Source organism: Gymnoscopelus braueri, assembly GCF_963280865.1.
Source record: "Gymnoscopelus braueri genome assembly, chromosome: 12".
Lineage (NCBI taxonomy): Eukaryota > Metazoa > Chordata > Actinopteri > Myctophiformes > Myctophidae > Gymnoscopelus > Gymnoscopelus braueri.
The window spans coordinates 32,690,531-32,710,566 of NC_137614.1; the positions used below are offsets into that span (position 1 = coordinate 32,690,531).

Consider the following 20,036-nt stretch of genomic DNA (forward strand, 5'->3'; position numbering starts at 1 on the left):
TATCCACAAGTTTCCTAGAGCGTTGTGGGCATCACTTCCTGTCGATTTCATCCCTGATACCTGATCAAATCGACAGGAACAGTGATGCCCACAACGCCCTAGGAAACTTGTGGATAGGCGCACTGGTGTTTAGATCGGATTAGAGGAGAAGCAAATAACTTTCTGCTGTGGAAAAGTTAAAGTATGGGACCATCTAGCAGTTAACACATCAGTGAGATCTTGACATATCAACTTAATAATCAATGGTTATGTTCTTCTTTATTCAACCCATGACAAAGCATGACAAAGACATGCAACCTGTGTGTCCTTGTGTTGAAGCTGTCAACTGCTCTCCATTGAGTAGAGACAGATAAAGAAGCCAGGGTTCACAACATTCTTACAGGATGAGAGGTATTTGAACACATTTTATTCTATCTGCAATAAAATAAGCAGGCTTACGGAACAAAATGCATGTCTTTTTCTCTCCCTTTCTCTCCCTCTCCTCACCACTTGTCTTTGGAGACACATAACAGTGTCTTGTTTTAATGATTATTAATATGATTAATGAAGAATATGGCACTTAAAAATGTGTTTATCTGCCGTTTGAGGACAATAACGATGTATGTGTTTTGTGGTAGGCTACAATACGGCAAATTGGCTGATGGCAACGCAAACTCACCATATATTTGGTTAATATGGCCCAGTTAATTCATAATTGTTTCACCGTCAATGCGGAGTCTCTCAGAAATGTCACCTAAATTGTTGAATATGAGTGTGTGAATGGATTAGAATTGATTTACAATTCAAATCCATCTAGGCGCACTAAGGAAATGTTTGCGCTCCGCGTTTAGACCAGCTTTTTGCAGGTCTAAACGCAGGGTGTAAACTCTGTGTGTAAGATAGCAGTGCACCCTGATACCGCCCGACCGCACCTCATTTTAAGACCAACACACCCATGAGTGCTAAACAAGTGCAAGATCATATCGGAAGATAACAATAACAATTGTGCTGCCGGTTAGTACCGCTTTGCGTCAGGCAAGAGATAGGGACCTCAGTGTCCATTTAAATCAGAAAGTGTACAAATGCAACCAAATGGACCATTACCCACTTGTACCTCTCAGAGTTTACAAATGGAACCAAATGGACCCGCAAGGGTCAGAGTGAAATTAATTGTACCTTGCACTATGCAGACATTGTATCAGTTGTCAAATTATTCTCCCATCATATTCTGCACTTTCTTCAAGCTGAAAATAACTCTTTGCTCACAACAGATCACACATGGCTGTATACTGTATACTCTGTATATCCTGGTTGCTAAATTATTCTTCCATCACATTCTGTACATTCTGTATATGCAGCTTTTTGTTTACCAGTTTATTTTCTATTAATTTGCATTACACCCTGTTATTTTAGCTTATTTGTTTAGTATTAGATACTAATGTAAGCACAGCCTGTGGAGCATTTCTTTTTTATATATATATAATGTGTTTAATGATACATGTTTTACTTACAATGACAACATCAAAACACTCCCATACATACATACACACATACCCTCCCTCCACCCCCCTCCCACATCCCCTTAACAAATACTCTCATTTCCAAAAAGCCATACGACCCTGTGGAGCATGTTACATCAATATTTAACTGGACAAACTTGTACACATGCATTGGTTATGCATGGGTTATCCATGAAAGCCTACGGATGTTGTCGAAAAAGACCATTAAATGGCCGATATATCGGCCAATCCGAACTATCGGTTGGGCGCTACGGGAAGACGAGCCACCCGTAGAGGAGGGAAAGTAGATTCAGTGCTGTGTCAGGGTACTCGTATGAGGATTAGCAGAGTAACAATGCAAAGCTTGTTCAGGGATCTGTGTATGTGTGTGTGTGAGTCTCTCTCTGTCACTGTACTCTGTGCTCTACATTCTGGTGTACTGTGTGTGTGTGTGTGTGTCTGTGTTGCGCATATATATATATATATATATATACAAACACACATCTGTATGTGCGTGTAGTTGAATTTCTGTGCCTCTGTGTTTGTGTGTGTCTGTACAGTACTTGTCAACGTGAATGTGTATACCGTTATACTGTATGTCTCTATGTTTGTAATTGCACAGTTGCATTTGCAAGTCTGTGCGTGTGTGCCTATATGCATACGTAGTAAAATTTGTGTCTGTGTGCACATATCTCATCATATATGTGTGTGTGTGTGTGTGTGTGTGTGTGTGTGTGTGTGTGTGTGTGTGTGTGTGTGTGTGTGTGTGTGTGTGTGTGTGTGTGTGTGTGTGTGTGTGTGTGTGTGTGTGTGTGTGTGTTTTAAGCTGTTCTCTCCCCTCCAGGAGCTGTCCGTCTGCAGGTCTATCTGATTACAGCAGCTAACTAAAGGCCTCCTGTGTGATTACACACTGCCTCTCCCTCACTGTTTTATTACTACATTCCTCACACATACACATGTACGCACAACCACACACAGCCACACAACCAAAGTTCCCACATATACACCTAACGGAAGTATTGTCACCGATGCTCAAATATGTAGGTTTGGGGAGAAATTCAAAACGTTTTCAAATGGCAAAAACAATTACGTTATGAGGTATGCAAAGCTACAACTCGTACGTTTTAAGTCCTCTCTCCAGGATTCAAACCCATGTCTCCTTGGTGGGAGATCAAACATCTCCGACTCAGTCGAGAGGCAAGCCCTGCTTATGCTTGGTCAGAAACAGAGCTTTGCTCATGAGGCTAGGCCAGGGGAAATATTGGGCTTATGAGCGTACTAATTGTCAACCAGTAGGAGGTGTCCTACCCGATACCAGGGTCAGAATTTCTCAGTGGAAGAGTAGGGAGACAACCCCCAACCATTGCAGATGTGCTCTTTATATTGTATCAACAAATGCCTCCATACAGATTGGTTAAGATAATGTTTTATTCATTAAAATAAGTTCCGGATTGCAGCTTCAATACAGAAAAATAAGTGTGTCCTGAGAGGAAAACAAGATGCCTTGAAATTCTTTCCTTAGTTATGCAGCGCATCATATAATTATGCAGATGGTTGATAATATTATGTACTAAGGGGTCATAAGTTATAATTGTTTATTGCATGGGTCTTCAACAGGGGATCAGGGACACCTAGGGGGTCCTCAGAGTTACTACAGAGAGGCCGCCAAAATGTTTGTGTGAATTTAAAATGTTTACATTAACCACTTGAACCCTAGCATCCCTATTCTAGGGGGAACATCCGCAGATCTATAAGCTCTCTACATCTACAGCTCTCTCGAAGCTTGTAGATCTGCTATTTTTGGCTCTGTTAAAGTATTGAGTTTAAGTCGTTAAATATCTGACAATACACATTAAAATTAATCCAACACATTAATAGAAAAGATACAACATGAATTCTAATCAGGCCTATTTGCCATTTTACAGTGCCAAAGGCTGCACCTGTCATAGTGGTTTAAAAGCCAACTGATTGCTATAACAAATCAAACATGTTATGAAATATATCCATCAATGTAATTTCAAGAGGGAAGTCTCCTCACAAACTGAAATACGACAGCACCTCCAGCTGTTGTAAAGATGTAAGTTCAGCGTTGAGTGACGGCAATGACAGAAGTGGCAGACAGACACACAGAAACAAACATTTAAGAGTGGTTCACTTACAATTGTGCTAAAAGCATTGGAATCCAAAGAATCTCCCAGAACATTAATGGCAACCAAAGCAACCTGTAAACAAAATATAAAAATGTGGCGGTTGAATGAAACTGTTGAGTGGAAAATATGAAATTAAGTCCAACAATTATAGAATGTGCCTTTTCACCATGTAAAAGGCAATGCATGTGAAGAATGGATGAGTCAGATGAAGTTACATGTTACTTGGCAATGGACTTACAAATCATTGTCAATGATTTGTAAGTATTATCAAGCCATCACAAAATAACTAATACTGTAGTAGTTGCAGTTTACACACACACATACTGTATCAGCATATGCCTCAGATGAAGTTTGTAAAAATAATGGTATAACCTACATGATTAAAAGTGTGAAATGGCACATAAATTGTAATCAAGTATTTCTAGACAATAAGGTGTCAGGAAAATCAATCAATATCAACCCATCCCTTAAAATGAGCGAAATTGTAATTGAATCGTGAGCTTAAAGTCAAACTGCTCTCAAGAGCCTGAATGGCAGCTGTACATTGCAGCCACTAGATGGCAGAAAGGTACTTTACATGTTTCCTCACCTGCAAAACAAAACCAGGATTAGAAATATGCCTTATTTTTTTCTCTTTTTCTTTGTTATTTTGTGATTTAAAAATGTAATCGATTCATGACCTTGAAATGGAAAGTAAAAATTAATCGTGGATTTAGAGAATGGTGATGCCTTAATATTGCACAGTAAAATCATCAGTGTTAATAACTCTGAGAATGTACAAATGCAACCATTTGAACACTCTCAGAGTTAAATTAACACGCAGGACTTTACTGTGTGATGTGTATTACATTACATGGATGACATCAGACTTAAACGGGGTATCAGGACTATAACAATAACAAACCACACGCCATCTTCACCCTGTTTCCCATGAGGATTTCTTTAGTGGAGAGATGATGTCTCATTCAGGTAACACCTCCACTCACACAGTGACACACACATTGTCATACATGCACAGAGAGCTGTTCACAGCCATTTTCCAGACTGAACACAACATTGTTATTATCTATTATTATCTACTGTGATGCATATTTGCATAATTCTAATTATCACCTCTATAATCATCATCACCATCAGGTACCTACTACTTACTGTATATCCAATCTATGACTGTCTCTGTTGTGTGACCCATTTAAATAAGTGTTCCTGTAAATGCGGTATTTTGTTTAATTCTGTATAGTTGTATGTCTTATTTGTTTATGTTATGTAAGCACCTAATGTGTAAAATAATCGATCTATTGTAATGTCCTCTGATGACTTCGGAGCCTATTTAGGATTTAACCTATCAGTCTTCAGATCTGATAATCATATCCCTGAGGCATAGTACTGCAGTCTAGTACAGACAGACCATGGCTGTAAATATGGCTGATTCGTTCTGTTTATTAACAGCAGCTCTTCATGGCCCTTCTTACTTCGTCGCACGATGGTGTTACATGGTGTGAATAGCCATCAATGATCATTCTACAAGCTCACAAGGCGGCGTGTGTTGTGGCGCCTTGTGAGCTTGTTGATCTGCTATTTTCATGCAAACGACACCATCACGCAATGGTATATAAACTCATCCGAATGACGCAGGCTACTCTATATGGGAAGATCATTAGTCTAATACAGAGAGTGGGTCTGAAACAGTGACATGGGTGCATCCTCATCATGTTTCAGTACCTGGCTGTAGACATTGTAGCTGTTGATGTGGTTTGCGTGAAACGTTACTCTCAGGTACGTTCCAATAGCATCCACGTGGACAGACTTGAGCTCCCGGGCTTTGAAGCCTGTCTTCTCATTGTCTGACAGAGAGACATACCTGTAGGGAGAGTACAATGTTGCTTTTTTTAATCACTTTGCTTCATCATTATGAAAGCGTAACGAATAGTTACTGTAATCTATGTAAGTTCTATCAGCTATATTTCCATTGTACAGGCATATATACTGATGTCATGACAACATGAATTTTGTTTCGTAGGATCAATAAAGGTCTGTCTGTCTGTCTGTCTGTCTATCTTTCTATGTAGTGTGTAAAGGTAACAACCTGCTACTGTACTAGATGGGCAGTCTGATTTGTGGGAATCATAGATATTATTTAAATAGTACAGATAGGTCATAAACACCATATTGTACTGTTCACAGCCACCTACTTTGTTGGGGGAAACCATTATGTTTATTGCTATGGAGGAGATAGAGATCTGAGTGACATGCAGAACAATTCTGCATCAAACAGAGATGCCTTGCCATGGATTTATTACTTCCTCATCCGTGTTTGACATGTCAGCGCAGGGTTGCTATGCTTGGAAATGTCTCTTCTATCATTTTCTATTGCTATGGTTTGGAATGGGATATACATACATTTTGATCTCAATGCAAGGCATTCCTAATCAATGAAAAATATCTTGTATTGTCATGATGGAAACTAGCCTGGCTCCAGCCCCTGAATCGCTAGCCACGCCCATAAAAAAATGGAGTGAAACAAAATTAAAATTCAGGCTGAGTGTCAGGCTAGATGTTTACTTTTTGTCTATGTCTTTGACTATGATTTCGTCCCTGTCTGTCCGTCCGTCCGTCCGTGTACAGCTAATCTCCCGCACTGTTGGCCCGAATGACGTGACACTTTACACACACACTCCCTGGAGGCTAGAGCAGAAACTCTGCCCCAAATTTTTCACATTGGCCTGTTATAGCGCCACCAGGAGGCCGATTCTTGCAAAACCCATTTTTGGATATAACTGCTACTTTTTTTGTCCAAACCTCACGCAAATCGGTCCAATTGCCGTGGAAATTTGCAAACACATTCCCACTAGGCCAAGGAATAAATGCCATCCTACATTTTTCAAATCGGCCTCATGGTGGTGCACATTTTTCCACATCAGCCTTTTATAGCACCACCAGGAGACCAATTTTTAAACATATTTTATATTCCATCCTGATTAACTAAGATTGCCATCTAATGTTTGCAGGAGTGACTCGTTTTGAACAAAATGCCTCAAATCATGAACTCTGATTGTCTGATTGCCGTGAAACTTCATATTAGCCTGTTATAGCGCCACCAGGAGGCCGATATATGCTAAACACATTTTCTATTTTTATTACTTCTACAGATTTTGTCCAAACATCACGCAAATCGGTACACATTATCTCTATAGTCATGTCATCAAGACGGACCTGTGCGATTTTTTTATATTTCATCCTGATTGGCTAATATTGACTTCTATTACCTGGCCTGGCGGAGACCTGTGCTCTGAGGAGCACATTTTTCTAGTTCAATTTAAATGTATCATTTTGACACTACCACTGCTGGGAAGACCCCATGTGTAAAATTGGTGCTTTTATGGTAAAATCATAGAAATAAATGTATAGGACCGGCATTCCATTCATAGCCAGGCTGGGCTTTGTTATCAGTAGTAATCAGTTCATGGCGGCTTCTGTTTGCATTTGAAGATGTTTTCGGTTATCCATAGCAATAAGCATCATCAGGTCCTCCACCAAAGTCTGTGATTGTGAACACGGAAGTAGAGAGCGTATGACCAATCAATAGATGAATTCAAGGACGATACCGGTGGTCTGGCATGTTTAGCCCATTCACTGAAACTCAAGGTATACTATGTACTTGATATTACTGTTGACCATATACATGGGATCACAATGGAATCAAGTCCCCTGGACGTTTGTGTGTTAACCTTTTAGCCCAAGGGTTACTGTACTGTCCGTGCTGTCTTTGACTAATAAATTATTCAATCAATCCAAAGCATGGTTTGTTTGATTTTCGAAGACGTCATTTGATTCCATCTATATGCTATACAGTACATGTATTTTTTTAAATTTGTAAACGTTTTGCCTATAGGCATGCCAAAAATAGGGATGTGAGGGTTAAAATGGCTCATTTCAGTACACAATTAAACTCAAACTTGCAGAGACCTGGAGCTTTCTTGAGATGTGTAATCCAACACATTGATCATTACTGGCACCTTGATTTAATTACATTTTTTGTCTTTGCATCTTAATGCATTTTAAAGCATGGATTGATTTGCCTGGAAAATTGATTGATTTGTAATGACTATGGATACCTATTAATGTGGAAATGGAAAAAATAAAGCCATTCGCAGGAAAACAGTTTATGTTCATGTATGGCTAAAGCAGCTGTGAATAGACAACATGTATTGACAATGACAGGATTGTTTTTTATACTATATACTTTGTTGACCAGGGTCCCCCAGGGGTACTTGGCTCTCTCCATTTTTCATGGAAAATGGCCCGTCGACGAGCTTTGTGATGCGTTGTGATCTTGTAGATTGGCATTTCTTGCCAAATATTAGCCTATTTTGGCCAAATGCTCACCTATTATGGCAAGCCCAGAATAGGGACGCCGGCATCCGTATTCTGGGGCAACACATTTTGTCTAAAAGAGTAGATCTACATGCTCACAACGCATTGCATTGTGATGGGTTGTGAGCTTGTAGATCTGCTATTTTCGACTAAGAGCTTTGTCCTAGGGGAGAAAAGGAGCAAACAAAGTACAGAGCCCTGGGGGATGCCAGCCCGGTCAACAAAAATAATAGGGTTTCAGTGGTAAAAGTTTAGTGTTGGTGACTACAGTGAGTCTTACCCATAGACCGTAAAGAAAATATGGTCATCGTCACACCCCTGGTTTCTGCAGAACGTAAATGAAGCCTATTTTTCAGCAATTTCAAATCCGCCATCTTTCTATATCTGGTCCGAAAAATGTACCCGTAAATGAATGCTATTGGTTGGGATCAGAGCGGGGGGTGGGAATGAATGCTTGTGTAGCTTGTCAATCAAAATCATCACAAGGTAGCCACGGCCCTCCTACAGCATACCCTACTTTATCATCAATTTTAAAATAAAAGGGACCATAATTTACCAAAACGCATGTCATGGTGATTGAAAGACTTTAAACTAGTGACTGGAAGCATATAGTATTTATGACAATGTTTATTAAGGTAATGCAAGTGTAAAGTTCGGTAAAACCCCACTTGAATAGAGCCTAATTGCTTCCGACACCAGCAGGGGTGAAACAGCGAGACTACAGGCCATTCAAATGAACTGTCCCTTCCTATATAGCCTCAATTTACAAGCCGGATGCTAGCCCCTTGGTCTTACCCCAGTCGGCGGAGCAGCCCAGGGGACCCAGGGGACCCAGGGGTCTGGGCCTCTGGGAGTGAATCTCCGATGTGGAACTCCACCTTGGCTGATATCAGGTACTGGTGGGCCAGTAGCTGCAGTTTCCTCACACGGCAGCGCTCCACCAACTGGAGGGTGATGTGTTGGGGGTAGGGACACCGCCTGGACACACACACACAAACATTGCATAAGTCTGCGTTTTGATTTGTGAAGCTACAAATTGACACTCGTAAGCTTATTTAAGCTGCCATGAAGGGGTCAGCCAGCCCTCCTAAATATGGAGTATCTTGTTTCTGTATGTTTGGACTCAAAATCACAAGAAGCTGTTATTTCTTTCTATAGGGAAAGCAGAAGATATGTTTATGTGTTATGAAGAATTCCTTGTCCTTGTCCTCGTATTCAAACAGAAACATTCATTCATTCGTTTCCTGTATGATTTCACCATGTCATGCAGTCCTAATGCATGGCTTAGTTTGTTCAAATCCTACAAACAAATATTTCTACTGGGCCTTAGCCTACGTGGCTGCCAAAGCAGAACCTCTGTATGATGTCAGCATCAAACAAAAGACGGAATGGTAAAACCTCAGGGAACCCTGGATTACACCTGCTCCCAACAATGATGTAGTTTACCTAGAAATGTGTTTAATCGTGATAGAACTGTTTATAAAATGAGCCATTGGACCTGTTTTTATAATTGCATTTTATCTCTATGCACGTACTGTGTGTGCTCACTTCAATGTTTTATTACTAGGAAAAGCCCTATTTTAAACTTCGGCTATTTGAAAATAGCCGATCTACAAGCTCACAGCTATTTTTGAAAAGGTTTGTCAAATCTTGACAAAATTTGTGTACTTTTACTTTGGCACTGTAATTTGTCTGTACTTTTACTCAAGTACAATTTTTAATACAGGGCTTTTGCTTGAAACAGAGCAATTTATTGTTATATTGTGGTATTGATACTTTTACTTAAGTAAAACATCTGAGTACTTCTTCAACCACTATACCTTTGGGATCTCCAGCCATTGACAGTGGGTGCATGGACCATAAGCTCATTGGCACTGAAGTTCTCCTCATGACCAGAAGAGCTGACCACAGTGAATCCAATCTTCCTGGGCATTCCTCTGACAGAAACTGGGCACGGAACAAAAAGGGAAACACTAAACCAAACAGACTAAATTCTTTAATACTATCAAGTCGGCCATATACCACCCATGACCAAAATGTGCATTTTAAAACCAAATGCCAGACACCAGAGGGTTTTAAAGAAGAGGGGGGGGAAAGTAGGCTGCTCATAGTGTCCACAGTAAATCATTTTGTGGAAAGGCAACTACCAGGTGTTATGTTTATTATCAGTTTATTCACTTCCATGGACACTGACAGCCCAGTAAGTATTTGACACACAAGACCGAAGACCCTGTCCCATGTTTAGAGCTCTGAGAACCAATGGTCTATAATCTGTTAGAAGAACAAGATTACACTGGGGCAAGGCCAGCTCCCCACATATTAAGAAGCCAAAGGACTGTTGGTCTGAACTATTTAATAATAGTAATAAAATAGTAATATTAAAAAAGCAGAGAATATCCAGAAATAGCCTACTGCAATTCTAAGCTAAAATTCAGCTGAAACCTGTTTTTGTTATTAACAACTTAGTTATTGATGACTGATTAGTGGACATTCAATCTCCACCCATGTTACTTTAAATTACCGCACTTGTGTAAATAATGCTCAAGCAGATTATCCACTGAGAAAGAATAGGATTAGTGAGAACTGAGAAGATTACACAAGGCGGGCATCATGGCAGAGAGACAACCATTAAATTACATGGTGACTAAAATGCATGTTAGTTAAAAAAACAAATCAACCTAAACTAACACTAAAGGAACTCATGTTGCTGGGTGACGTGAAGATATGCAGCCCTATAGATTTGCATTTGCCCGTTACCTTTTTGGAACTGGATTATTTATGAACGTCTACATTCATGTAAATGTCCTGACAACCGCCTTGCGACATAAAAGACCCGTTGAGGAAACATGTTGTGAATCAACGCGAGGCTCTTGTTTAAGAAGACATCTTACCAGAAACATCACAAGTGTCTTCTGTTGACAGCTCTCCACCAGAGTCTCATGTCATCTCCATAACCACCAACGACAACAACCAACTCAACAGGGGGGGACATGCGCAACTGCGTCGTCGTGACCGTCGGACAAGGAGGATTGTGGTTAATGTAGGCCAGTTTGGAGGTCCCGCTGCGTAGGGTGCCGGCAGAGTGCGACACCGGGTGAACGGTGGCCAATATTGTTGATTCTTACCCTTTTCCGCACATCGTATCTAAAAAGTAAAAGTATTCCCCCCTGCTCTCAGATGTTTTACATTTAAGCGGTAAAGAACATTTTACCGACGGGTTGAAACAAGCGTTTAAATCGCCTTTTTAGTCAGCCTGTGCCATGATTTCCCAATGCAACCTTCACGGGAGCAGTACTGCACATGCTGACGGGGGTTGAGTGGCCACAGGCATGACTAAATAAGCGGTTTCAACCCGTCGGTAAAAATGTCTTGACCGCTAAAATGTAAAACATCTGAGAGCAGGGGGGAACACTTTTACTTTTTGGACACAATGTGCGGGAAAAGGTAAGAATCAACAATATTCGCCACCGTTCGCCAGTGTCGCACTCTGCCGGCACCCTACGCTGTGGAACCTCATCTCGGAGGGAGGGGTTCCGATTGGAGCTATGGTTAATGTAGTTTGTATAATGCGTAGGGCAAAATGCTCGTGGCTGTCAAAGTTGCGCTGCCGTTTCGCAGTGATACTGTTTGGCAGCGCGTAGCGTCGCTGCGTTTCTTGTGCCCCGAATGGAAAAGTTCGTGGGGGTGGGTGGGACCATGATGACGAAAGCGGAAGATCGGTCAAAACTGGCCTCTTGTGTTCTGCGGAGTCGCAGGCAGCATCGTTGTTGCAGCATGGATGACTTAGATTTGGATGACTTGGAAGGCTGGCCAGAAATAGAGAAAGCAGCGAGAGAGAAGAGGCGTGAGATCGTCTTACAGGGTCCGGATGTCGATGAGAGAATCTCCAATGGGGGTCTCAGTCCCGCCATCTACTCCCTCACACTCCTGAACTACCTGGAGATCATTCAGTGTCCCAGTCTGACGGAGATCGAGGAGGGCATCAAACATCTCACCAGCCTCCAGAGCCTGATCCTCTGTCGGAACAAGCTGTCGTCCATTCCCAAAGGGATCGGCAGTCTTAAGTCGCTGAAGGTCCTGGACGTGTCTGTGAACGACCTGACATCTTTGCCGGTGGAGATCACCCAGCTGAAGTGCCTCAATACTCTCAACGCGAGCTCCAACCGCATCCGCTGCCTCCCAGAGGGACTGAGCCAGTGTACCAAGCTGGCCACCATCAACATCTCCAAGAATGAGATCACCTGCTTCCCTGCCGACTTCTGCCGTCTGGATCTCCTCCACACCCTCATTGCCTCGGATAATGCCATCGAAGAGCTGAGTGGGGATGTGAACAAGCTCTCTGCTATAAAGGTAACTTGAGTGTGAAATATAACGGGTTGAGTGGTTCTCAACATTGGGTTCTCCATGGGGTTCCAGGGGTTCCCCAGCTAAATTAATGATAATATTCATATATTATTGTCTTTGATTACTTATTTTTTATTGCTTTTCAATATGGAATATGGATAAATACAGACTAATAAGATCAAATTCATCATTGTTACATGTACAACTAAATACAACTAGAGAACATGATACAATACAATAATTACTATTTAGTACAATTTCACTTTTATCGGACAGTAATGTATTTATGGACCAAATGACAGACCATATTGGACCAAATAATGTCTGGCAATAATTATGTTTTTAGTTTGGGATCCCTGAGATCAAAATCTTATCATCTTGGGGTCCTGGAGAATCACTGCTCTAAGTCACCATTGCCTATTTGATGACGATGATACACGAAGAAAAGTTGTGCACCTCAATAGTTTATATGGTACTTTTACGTCTATTTTCTCAACAGTACCTGGACCTCTCCAACAACAAGCTGACAGAGATTCCCTTCACACTGAGCGACTGCGCAAAGCTGAAGGAGATCGACTTCAAAGGGAACAAGCTTAAGGACAACCGTCTGGAGAAGATGGTCAACGGCTGCCAGGCCAAGTCCATCTTGGACTACCTCCGAGCCGGCGCCAGGGGGGGGAAGGGGAAAGGAAAGCACGGCGGAGACAACGGAGATGATGCAGAACAAGGGGGAGGAGGACGGAACGCAGACAAGAAGAAACGGCAGCAGAGGAAAAAGAAGAAGGCGGACGATGAAGAGGACGAGCTAGAGGAGATGAACAAGATGGTGGTGAAGGTTCTTCACCTGTCCTCCAACCCTGATGTGTTTACCATCAAAGTGACTGAAGAAGTGAAAGACGTGCGGCCGTATCTGGTGTGCTGCGTGGTCAAGGGCATGATCTTGAGGCGTGGCAACGCCCTCAAGAGGTTCCTGTTGGCTCAGGTAAGGCTAAAACCTCATTCATGGCTTCATCATAAGACGGTGTTGAAAATAACGGGTCCATTTGGTTGAGTTAAATTAACACTTGAGAATTGCACTGTGTAAATAATCTCCCGACGCACTTCGTGTGTTGTCTTCCAGACCAAGCTTCATGACGACTTGTGTGGTAAACGAACCATCGCAACCATCGCAACCCACGACATGCAGCTACTGAAGAGTCCCCTGGTGTACGAAGCCAGACCACCCTCACAGCTAAAGGTATCAAAACCCTTCCTGATATCAGTTTATTGAGTAAACTCAGTTTTCAAGAGAATTTGAATGTGTTTCAGGACTCAATCTTAGTGATTTTCAGATTTCTTTCAGTGTTTTTATATTTATTTGTTATTCTTTTTTTTATAAACCTTAGGCAGTCTTCATTCCTATTAGTCACATACACATGCAGTGATTTATTGTTAAATTGATGAGCAGCACGCCTCCCATATTCTTAACCAAAGTCCAACACGAATCCACATATATAGAGCACACTTAGAAACAGCAGTTGACCAAATAACAAAAATAAATAAATAAAAGCAAAATAAGACAAGAAAAAGAAAGGCAACTGCGTTAAAATACAAGCAATACATCTGTGTTTTAAGATTGGATTTAAAAACAGGCAGTGTAGTGTAGTGGTTGTAAAAGGTCATAGAGGAAAGTTGGAGAAAGCTCATTTTATTATTTGTAGACAAATTATAAAACCTTAAAAATCTATCATAAAACATACAGGGAGCCAGTGAAGAGAGGCTAGTAAGGGGGAGATGTGCTCTTGTTTATGTTTTTCTGTTAAAAGAAAGAGCTGCAGCATTCTGGACCAACTGCACCAACATGAAGGACATTAGTAGTTAAGTCAGGCCAAGATAAAAGCATGTTTAATCCTTTCAAAATCACTATGGAAAGGACATGACCCTAGAAAAAAGCCTCAGTTGGAAAAATTAGACTTGATCACTGAGTTTATCGATGTCCAATTGAAAATCTCTTATCACACCCAGATTCACAGTGGGTTTTACATATGGTTCCAGGACACTGAAAGATAGATTTTTTGGCAATATCAAAGCCAGAGAAAATTACCTCGCCATGGCGCAGTGCGGCGATGCAGAGATTTACAGTATTGGCATTCTTCAGAACCACTGAAACAAGGACCGCATGTCCGCATGTCATCTATGACGGGTTTATGTTTGTTGTGTCAGTGCTAAGCGAAGGTTCGGTATGACTCTCTGACTGTGTGTTTTGTTAGATACTGTCACTGGGTCGTAAGGAGATGACGGCGGTGGAACTGATGAGACAGCTGCAGCTGGAGGCTGATGACCAAAGGAAACAGAAGAAGAGACAGAACGTCTCAGGGTTGCACAAGTCAGTATAATGCAGTGGTTCTCAAACGTTTTCATGTCAAGGACCCCCAAATTAATATGTATTAGGCCACGGACCCCCATCTGAATTTTTTTTTCCCCAGGGACCCCCAGAAAAGAAGTTTTGTGTAAAAAAAAGAAATCTACATTATACAAACATTTTCATGACGCGCTTTTAGCTTGTACATATGATAATCTTTTTTTAATTATAATTAACTAATTGACTATATTAACTAATCTTACCCCCTGAAACCCCCTCCAAAGACAATTCAATTCAATTCAATTCAAGACACTTTACATGTAGAGCAGAGACCCGACAGTCCCACCCTGAGCAAGCAATTTTGCGACAGTGGCAACGAAACGCTTAACTGGAAGAAACGTCAGGCAGACCCTAGGCTCTAGGGTGGCGGCCTTCTGCCTCGACCGTGTCGGGGGGGGGAAAGAAGAGAGAGAGAGGGAGAGACAGAGGAGAGACAGAAAGAGATACAAGTAGTAACAATAACAATAGTAGCAAATATAATAGTGTAAGGTAGTATATGGTAATATAATTATAGTACAACAATAATGTGTATGCAGTATATAATGGTATAATATAAGAATGTTAAGATAATATACAGTATAGTGTAGTGGTATAGTGTAATGTAGTAGAAATCCACGGTCGTGCTCCATGGAGAGGCCCGGTCCGCAGTCAGTCTTGAGCCGCAGCTTGGGGTCCGTAGTGACAGTCCATGAAGACGTGCGACGTGGGAGATAAAAGAAACTCCGGGGAGCGGGTCCCCGGGTGTAGAATTAGTGGCAGGCCTTACTAGGGCGTGAATCCGTACAGGGTTAATTACGATTGCACCAATGGGACACAAACCCACACAACCAAAAGGGAGGACGAGAGGAGAGGGAGGGAGAGGGGAGAGAGGATGACTATAGGGTGACTTCGGCTATAGGCTTTATCATAGAGAAAGGTTTTTAATCTAGTCTTAAATATACAGAGTGTGTCTGCTTCACGGCCTGAGACTGGCAGAAGGTTCCACAGCTGAGGTGCCCCTGAAGACCCCTGTGGTTCCCCGGACCCCACTTTGAGAACCACTGTATAATGCACAACTCTGACCCACAACCACGGGGCACTTTGATATAATAATGATATATTTCCCATCTCTAAGCTGTTGATTAGCTCATTATACGTAGGAATGGAGATATTCTTGATTTTCCAAGTTTGTCTTTTTGTTTTGATACTGTGATGAGATTCATGAATGTAACTTTCTGAAAACGAAATGGCTATTATGTTTTTGTTTCCTTTTTGTGGGTTCACTGGTACAAAGATGGCACTGTTTCATCATGAAGCTCATGCTTTGTTCTGCAGCTCAACTATGACAAATGGGTTGGGCATGATATGTCTTGTTTCGACACACGAGGGCAGTATAACCCTTGAAACCTGAGAATAGTAATATGCTTCACACCAGTGTCCAACACAAGTTAGTGTTTTTTTGGATTGCACTTTGAGACTGCTCATGAACTAACATTTTCAGTTTTGAATACTCTTTACAACTGAAAAGCTTTTCGTGATAGTTTAATTGTGCCAAAGGCAGACATGCTAGTGCCACAAAGCTGCCAAGTACAACAGCCAACAATTAGTGGTTTGAATGGCACATTCTGTCACCTCATCCATCAAAACCTTTATCCCTTATTTCTGCTTTTCTATACTACAGATACCTACAACTTCTGGATGGAAAAGCACTTTACCCGTGTCTGGTGGATGCAGAGGGTCATGTGATCTCATTTCCACCAATCACCAACAGTGAAAAATCCAAGGTGTGTGTGTGTGTGTAATTCTAATCTGACAAAGGACCTTTTTCACAGGTCACTGCTTAAGTTACAGTTAGTCAGCCAGCCTGAATTGAATCTGTGATGTAGCATGGCTACCAGGTCTTACATAATGTCATCCAATACGGAGGATGTCAAAGTGGGGTCTGGGGACCCCCAGGGGTCCTTGAGGGGGTTGTGTACACTTAAGTTGACACACTTTAGTTAACACATAGTTAAATTAAGTCTTTGAGTATTTTACAGTGTAAATTAGGGTCCCAGAGTTAAAAAGTCGTATCAAATGGGGGTCCATTCCCTACTATATATCAAACTATTACTGGCCCAATAAGTACCTCTGTTTTGTAGACTTGGATAGTAAAGAAAAACAAACAATGCTAAGTGTGAGTTCTCTTTGTTGAACTTTGTACATTGACTGATACTCCTGGCAGTCCGGATACAGAGAGGTTGTTTTATTGTTCCTAGAACTACACTTCCTTTCAAGAAGTCATAAATTTGTCTTTAATCCAAATGGCAATCTTAGTGACATGACATCTAGATGTGGCTATTCACTTTTGCTGACACTGTTAAAGTTAACAGAAATCCTAGTTTAGTATGTTGTAATAAATCTTATTTTTTTGTGCCACAACATTTTCTGTAATATTCTTTTGTTTATTGTATTGGCTTTTTATTTCCACTGTACGCAGCTTCACTTCTTTCAATGCAATAATTATTAATATTATCTTGATTGGGTTTGTGTAGATCAAAAAGTCAACCAAAGAGTTGTTCTTGGAGGTGACAAGCTCAACCAACCTGCAGACCTGTAAGGATGTCATGGATGCTCTCATTGTAGTAAGCTTTGCTCTTTCTTCTCTCATTTATTTGTGTAATGGTGGATCTTTTGCCGATGAAACTGACTAAAGATAGTCTCTATTTATCATATTGTTATAGTGTGTGAGACTGATATGTTATTATGCACAGAGTCACGCATCCAGCAAAAAGGGGGGGTACCTGGTACGTTTTTGGTATTGCCTCCGTCACAGTTCCAAGTGAGCTGAGGCGATACCAAAAGGTGACTGGTCAGAGAGAATAGTCACTAGCATGATTGCGTCATGGAAGCTCCTGAATACTGTTGACAAGCTTTCAAACTAGCCGTTGTAAATGTGAATGAATCAATATTGAGCAACTGCATGTCCTATTTCACACCTTCATTTTTTATCACAAACAGTTTTTGTTGAACTGTACAGGAAATAGATTTCCAGACATCATAAGTATTTAGCGTTACTTTGAACCTTAGCATTGTTTATCCCTGCTCCTATGCAGAGGGTTGGACATCATTGCTATGATGACCGGCTAAATCGGTACCATGCCGTGGAAAAGTGACAATTCCTTTGATTTCCTGTCATTAAACGCCATCAAACATTTGCCCCCACAAGCCTTCTTAAATTTCCCACATGGCAGACAACAACACAGGGTATGCTCATGACAGCGTGAGCAACCCGGGCTGTCAGTGGAAGAACTGAGCTCATCATAGCTGGGTGAGCAGACCCACTGGTGTACAGTGTCACGCACCGACCGAACGCACAGCTCACAATACCATCGCTGCAACTCTAGAGCTTGCATGTACACATTGTATACACTGCTGACGTGTTTCACTGACATTGACTGATGTACTGAAGTCTGGATTGCTAGTTTGAGGTCATTGAATGATTTTGGATGTATTTGTCAGACAATATTACTCTTGGATGTCACAATTCCAACAATCTAGCGTTTGAATCTTTCCTGAGCTAATTAGAAATGTAATCAAATTGATTAGAGGTGAAATTAGATGGAGTAACCAAGGAACGTGACTTGAAAGCTAACCCTCAGGTTTAGGTTTGCACCGGAGAAGAATGTGTTTCCTACTCTTGTCCTATATTTTCACATTCTCAGTACCATATCAGATACCACACTATAAATATTTAATGAACACGAAAAACATTAACATTCATTACTGAAAGACATTTGGGATGCCATTTATCAGGTCTACAACATTTGAGTCAAAGATATGTGTAAAAACCTTTTGTACATCATTGGCAAATAATGTTTAAATATTACAGTTCCGGCTGCATATGGTTAAAATGGCCTTATGTGCTGTTTCTCGACCAATAGTTTAGGACGCTAAAGTGCATGGCAAGATGTTTTGATTGGATCATGGACAAGCTGTAACAGAAGAATATTGTATCATTTTAAAATGCAGGACTCTGTGTGAAACCAGTTGTGAGCAATTTGATACATAAGCTGTGTTAACTATATTCCACTTTGTAAATACGTGCAGTGTATGAATAACGTAACATGAATAATATAAGAAATACATAATTCAAATCATGTTAAGAAAGTATTAAAACATTTATATTTAGCAAATATATAATTGTAGAATGTTATGATTTTAGTTAAGTTAGAGACTATAGGACCCTCAGGAGAATTATACACAGTAAATAAAAAAAAGTAAAATCATCAGTGTTGATGGTCCATTTAGCTCCAGTTTGTACACTCTCAGAGTTAAGTTAGCACTCAAGATTTGACTTTATAGGGCTAAAATAAGACCTGAAAATGTATGAAAATCAGCCAACAAACCACAGCCGTTTAATGAACTTTGCTGTGTTTTTCTCACAGAAAATGGCAGAGTTGAACAGACAGACAGTGGAGACCAAGGAGGATGCTGGGTCTGACGGGGAAGGTGCTGCTGGGCCGGAGGCGTCCGATGATGGTGCCACCTCAGGGGAACTGATCGTCCAGCAGGTTCGAACCGTCGACCAGGATGGCAACCTCAAGGTCGTCTACCCCTCTAAGACCGACCTCTCAGCCGAGCTCGACAACCTGACCGTTGTCTGGTAGCTGTGCTGTATACCGCCAATAACCTCTGTTGTTTACTCTCGCTCGTATCTGAACATCACACTGAAGGAACTCCACACAGTTCTGTACCGATATTTATGAATATTAAGGGTACACTCTCATCATATGCATTCTTTAATGTAACTAATGCACCATCCCCCCCTCCCCCAACAAAAAGTATGCCTATTCACTTGAGAGGAGCTTGAACCCAGGATAGTTTCAGATGATTAATTTAGGGGGGGAAAAAAATTAATGATTGACTGGCTGATGTTTAAACCACTGGTTCTCAACCTGTGGGCCGCGAGGGTATTGCAAGTGTGCCTCGAAATAATTGGCAAAACACTTGAATGATACTATAACATTAAAAAGTGAGTTAGTTCCATGGATTCAAGGTGGAACACAATTGATTGGTTGATCATTATAAAAACATGCTCTGCAAGCATTTTCAAGTGGGCCCTGATCCAGAAAGGTTGAGAACCACTGGCCTAAACCACATGCAGCACTACAGTATGTAGTCAACTCATTTGGAGGTTTTGACACATCCTGTGAGGAGTTTGTTGCAGATGGCATAATCTCTCAAGACAGATTTAAAAAAATATATATATTTTCATTTTTTTGCCGATGGGTTCCCACTGTTTGCAGATGGCATGACACAAAATGTAAA

General features: G+C 41.1%; 2 protein-coding genes across 4 annotated transcripts in view; one reads left to right on the forward strand and one right to left on the reverse strand.

The window, feature by feature from the left end:
* cep104 (centrosomal protein 104) overlaps positions 1-10,982 on the reverse strand; it is a 51,058-nt gene extending 40,076 nt beyond the window's left edge. For 2 of the 3 annotated variants that reach the window (XM_080443702.1, XM_080443700.1), the window contains exons 1-5: positions 10,894-10,982; positions 9,823-9,949; positions 8,798-8,980; positions 5,351-5,489; positions 3,638-3,700 (exon numbers count right to left, since the gene is read on the reverse strand). In XM_080443702.1, the coding sequence (XP_080299828.1) occupies positions 3,638-3,700; positions 5,351-5,489; positions 8,798-8,980; positions 9,823-9,935 (498 nt within the window). In that variant the 5' untranslated portion in view covers positions 9,936-9,949; positions 10,894-10,982. The remainder of the gene's footprint in view (positions 1-3,637; positions 3,701-5,350; positions 5,490-8,797; positions 8,981-9,822; positions 9,950-10,893) is intronic. The other variant, XM_080443701.1, reaches the window with a different exon arrangement.
* A 746-nt stretch (positions 10,983-11,728) lies between these two features.
* Positions 11,729-19,609, forward strand: lrrc47 (leucine rich repeat containing 47). Its single transcript, XM_080444531.1, has 7 exons — positions 11,729-12,352; positions 12,846-13,328; positions 13,467-13,583; positions 14,596-14,711; positions 16,408-16,510; positions 17,261-17,350; positions 19,154-19,609. Exons 1-7 carry the CDS (start codon positions 11,777-11,779, stop codon positions 19,373-19,375), a joined length of 1,707 nt encoding a protein of 568 aa, XP_080300657.1. The 5' UTR covers positions 11,729-11,776; the 3' UTR covers positions 19,376-19,609.
* Positions 19,610-20,036: the final 427 nt, after the last annotated feature.